A 4762-nucleotide genomic window follows, 5' to 3' on the forward strand; every position below is an offset into this window, starting at 1 on the left:
GATTCATACTGAGATAACGATGGTTAAATATACAAAATCATGAAATGTATATGTAGTTTGATGACAGATAATGCAACACTGGGATCATGGCTTAATTAAATCAATATCACGAACTCTGATTGTTCAAACTTTCGTTATTGTAATATCTTATCTGATTGTGATGTATTTCTCCTTTTCACAGCCAGCAATTGCTGACTTGGCGTTTCATGATATCTTTACAACGTGTTTTTTTATTTAAATGCGGACGCTTTGAAGGATTTTTTCAAAATCGGCAGCAAATCGCAAAAAAGTTGAAGAAAACGAGAACCTGAAACAAAACTTAGGCCAGCGCCAAAAAATTTACTATAGAATCTTGGCCTCAATGAGCATTTCTCAAAAAATACACTAACTGGACATAAATAATGCGAGAATTTGGGACGTATAAGCACCTTGAGTTGTGCCTAATAATAAATCTACACTGACATTTTGTATTCATTTAACACGAGCTTTAATATGTTTGTACTACTCGTGTGGTGACACGATCAATTGTATATATTGTAGTAACACATCAACAAAGCCTACCTATATGTTGTATACCATTATCATCTGAAATAGACAATAAAACGTCTCTTTTCAACAAGCTTTATTTCTATAAGTATAAGATAGATTGTGAAGACAAAAACTTAATAAAATGTACATTTGCGTCACCATTCCGGCTCATTATTGTATTTTATTTTTCAAAAGGAGATGCATTTTAAAAATGACTATCCGTATGCAAATTAAAGCAGGTTATTTGTCCTAATTTATACTTCATTCATGTTTTTTATCGAAAACCATTTATACAGTGACAAGTGATTTGGCATGACTAATTAGAATATGATTTCATCTGTCATTCTAAATAAACACTGTAAAACCCACACAGCGTTTACCTCAGACTTCGTGTATCACTTCATATGTTCTGATCAGATTTAAATACAATAAAAAAACTAAATCAGTATGCTTCTTATGTAGAAACTATCTTGAGAGAACATTATATAGTTGTTGACTTCGCGTTATTTGTTGTACTGTTGCCATGGCCATTCTTCTTTTCGGTTACAATAAAACACTAAGTGTACGCGATCATCGGTAGTCTCCGGTACTCCGTCGCCATCAAATTTCCACGTATTGAGGAAAGCGCCCGCATAATTCTTGCCATAGTGCTGTGATGTATCGTTATTTATTCGAATCGTGGCAGTACATCGCTTGTACGTCCCATCCACTTTACAATAAGGCTTACAAAGTCTTCCACAAGAGTCGTACGCTGCAACAAAAGCTTCTGAAGGTTTATTTGTTGGCTTTCTTATTGGCAAGTAACTGTATCCTACTGATAACGCCATTCTTTCATCTACGATTGTATAATCAGTTGAAAATCCGTAGTAATTCAGTCCATAAACATCAACGAATATCTTGGAGGCACCAGAACCAGAAAGCTGGCACTTCCTATAGGTACCCATATCACCGTGGTCTTCATATTTTCTCAGCTCAGCGTATTTTTCCGTATCGTATATGTCTAATGTCTGGTTCGCAATGCCGTCTTCAACGTCAAATGCTCTGAATTTTTCAAACTGTTTCCTTTCGTTGATGATTTTAATTGGGAAATAAGCCCATTTACTGGCATCGGCAATGCCATCTAGGACGAAAGTGTTTTGAATAGTTGTGTTCATCTTAAAGCAGGTGTCTTGAACAATATCCTCTATCTGACAGAGTTCCGCTGTTGTGGAGGTCATTAAGGTATTGGAACGTTTTGAGCGTGCCCTGTTCATACTAAATCGTCCATTTGATACACACCTTCCTGTGTGATGCTGGCAAATAAGCCATTTTGAATTACATGACCAAGATTGATCTTTCGAACATGTGGGACTCATTTCATACGTATAAATATCCCGTGTCCAGTTTCGTGAATAACCATCGATATTTCTGTACATACCAAATCCATTCATTATGTCATTTGCCTGATGACCATCGATATCGGTTTCAGGATAGTCCATGGAGGGATCGATACCATTGGCTTCTTGTTGATTTCTAAACCTCCACCAAATGTAGTCAATAAAAGCATGCAACATGTAGAATAAAGGGTCGTGGGCTGCTGAGATTAAGTTCCCCAAATGTCCACCTACAAAGGTGTGTATTTTTCCATGATGAAATTCTATGTTATAAAGGCTTCCTGCAGTAGGAACACTTATTTCAGACGTATAGTTTCTTGATAAAATGTTGTCAACATCTTGGTAATTCATCAACTCGCCGCCATTGTTAGCTGCTCGAGTTAATTTGCCGAAAGCTTTGTGTGTCCAGTCTTTAAAAGGACCTGTATCAACTTCTCCATCACCATTTCCAGCAAAATGATCGGAAAAGATTATTGACTTCGATGGATCGCTCATTGTATCATCCAACGTACAATCCCAGTAAGGTAATGTCACGTCAGGGTCAATTTTTCTCAGTGCGTCTTCGTACCTAAAACCAACATTAAACATTATAGTAATACTTAGTGATAAGTATATCGGTCTATGAATACCATGACAAAACCCAATAATTGTCATTTAAGAAGAATCTAATTACAGTCATTGTATTCTGGATATCTTCGTTAAATCTACCATGAAAGCATTACTTTTACAAAGCATACAGCTTAGTGTCTGGTAATGAACTGTTCTTTTGATTTGATATATTTATTAAGAACATACAGCATGTACTTAAAAATGAAGCTGAAGTATATTTTCATTAGATGATATGATTGTGAGAAGATTCATGAACTGTATGAAACACATTGTCTCATGATATTTCAAGCTTTCTATGAAATTACTTCTACAAAACACCTTATTCTTTTCTTCTGTCAATATCTTATTCTATATTATGGGAAACGCTGGGCTTATATATATATATATATATATATATATATATATATATATAAACATTGAAGTAATAGCAACAATATATATTTATATAATCCTTTTAACTCGAATAACTTACGTCATGAGATAAATTCTGTGCCACCCCAGGAAATTAGGTCCCCTATGTGCTGAAAGTTGTATTTTTGCATTGTGGTAATTAGCGATAGCATCGTAAGTGTTCGGTTTCAGCCTCTATGTAAAAACAAGATATAATTATAGATAGCAATCGCATTTGATGCAATATTACATCGTTACTCTAAGGTTTCGGGAAATGTAATAAAAATAGGCGAAATCGGACTTCATTAGTCGTTAATCATTCCAAAGTATTACAAATTTTCTTATTACAAACTTGATATCTTTTTTTACAAATACATATATGAATTACTAAAAGCTTAAGATATCCTTATGCTACTCTGTTTTAGTGTTCTCATGGAGTACCTTATCGTTTTTCAGGGCTTTTACTGCTTGGTGATATCGCCTTCTTTCTTCGTCCGACAACATGCGATACTCTTTGCGGACGTGGGGTTTTCTGGACGGCAAAGCGGTCTTGGTTTTTGGGTTTGATGTTTCATCTATCAATCTGTTCCTCTCTTTGACCTCACCCGCAATAAACTTTACAATGTTCGGATCAAAATCTGGAGACCATCTCTCCTTACCTGTTTTCCACAGGAAGCTGGACATACATGTATGCAAGACATTCTCTCCAGCTATGTTGCGTATGTTTTCATTTTTAGCCCAGTCTGAGAAACAATCCAGTAGTTTTGATGGGATGTCAATGTTTCCGATTTTTGATACTACATGCCAGATCAAAAGACTGAACGTCAAATATCTTAAAATATATTTGACATGTGCCATCTGTAAAACAAAACTTCAGGGGTAAAAAATCTTGTCACTAATATAAAATTAGAATCAAAATAATGCATTTGTTATCTAAATATGATTTGTTTAACATAACATCACAAAATCTTCATCAACTGGATCTAAGTTCATCTTAATTGCTAGTGGAAAGTTGGGGTGATATAGTGCATGTAAGTTTAAACCAAAAACTCGGAAGCAAACATTTCAAAATAAAACTTTCCGCTGTTTTACAATTTCGTAGCCAGCAAAATGTTTAATTACTTGAATATCACTCAACGCAATTTTTTTTAAACGTATGGACTGGAAATGAGTATATTTCTACATTAGAAAACAAACATAACACTCCTTATGTTATATTTAATGCAAACTCACAAAAATGAAGCTGAAAACATTGTTTGATAGTAGAAATTATGCTGTTTTAAGATACATAACGTTGTTATCGCGACCTCATATGACTTGAAAACCCAGTTTTATTCGAATTATTGCGTCGGTCCCGCCAAAACTTCACACTAGAATACTCAGATATGTCTAAGTTTTCCCACGGTTCCAACGACTAACGAGGTTCGGCCGTATTTTTTTTTTTATTGTTATCAGAAAATTCAATACGACATGACGTCTCATCTCTGAAATCATCATTCAACATTAAATATTACTAGGTCTTAATTATATTGTGTTATGTTGTGTTTAATTATATTCAAAATCTGAAGATAAACAAGAGATATAGGCCCACTAACATTTGCGGAGTATAGCGATAACACTAATTCTACACGCAACTGTAATTGTTCTACATTGTTGCATCGTTACTTTATTCTAAATGGCAATAAAACGCTTTCTAATGAGTTTTTCCTTTAATACATGTCACAACTTAAGCTATTAAATGAAGGGAACAATTCCAATACAAATAACGAAACACAGGACGAAATACTCAAATCTATAGACGTTATTTACGGAGAAGTTTTTATGTGCATTGAACTCGTTGTTGTCCATTTTTCAAGTTCCGA

General features: G+C 34.5%; 1 protein-coding gene across 1 annotated transcript; it reads right to left on the minus strand.

Moving 5' to 3' along the window:
• Window positions 1-1031: 1031 nt before the first annotated feature.
• On the minus strand, window positions 1032-3758 carry LOC132550562 (uncharacterized). Its single transcript, XM_060214655.1, has 3 exons — window positions 3342-3758; window positions 2983-3095; window positions 1032-2469 (listed from the first exon to the last, which is right to left on the minus strand). The coding sequence occupies exons 1-3, from the start codon at window positions 3756-3758 to the stop codon at window positions 1032-1034; spliced, it is 1968 nt and encodes a 655-aa protein (XP_060070638.1).
• Between the last annotated feature and the right edge of the window lie 1004 nt (window positions 3759-4762).

The sequence above is a fragment of the Ylistrum balloti genome, unplaced genomic scaffold (genome assembly GCF_031769215.1).
Source record: "Ylistrum balloti isolate Yb309-2 unplaced genomic scaffold, AGI_CSIRO_Ybal_v1 Utg369624, whole genome shotgun sequence".
Lineage (NCBI taxonomy): Eukaryota > Metazoa > Mollusca > Bivalvia > Pectinida > Pectinidae > Ylistrum > Ylistrum balloti.

Bases quoted from the DNA above. Each gene is read 5' to 3' on its own strand.
- LOC132550562 (XM_060214655.1), bottom strand. From the start codon at position 3,758: ATGGCACATGTCAAATATATTTTAAGATATTTGACGTTCAGTCTTTTG. The intron at 3,096-3,341 runs GTACTCCATGAG...GTTTTTACATAG, and splicing joins AAGCCCTGAAAAACGATAAG to AGGCTGAAACCGAACACTTA. The intron at 2,470-2,982 runs GTAAGTTATTCG...TGTTGGTTTTAG, and splicing joins CACAGAATTTATCTCATGAC to GTACGAAGACGCACTGAGAA.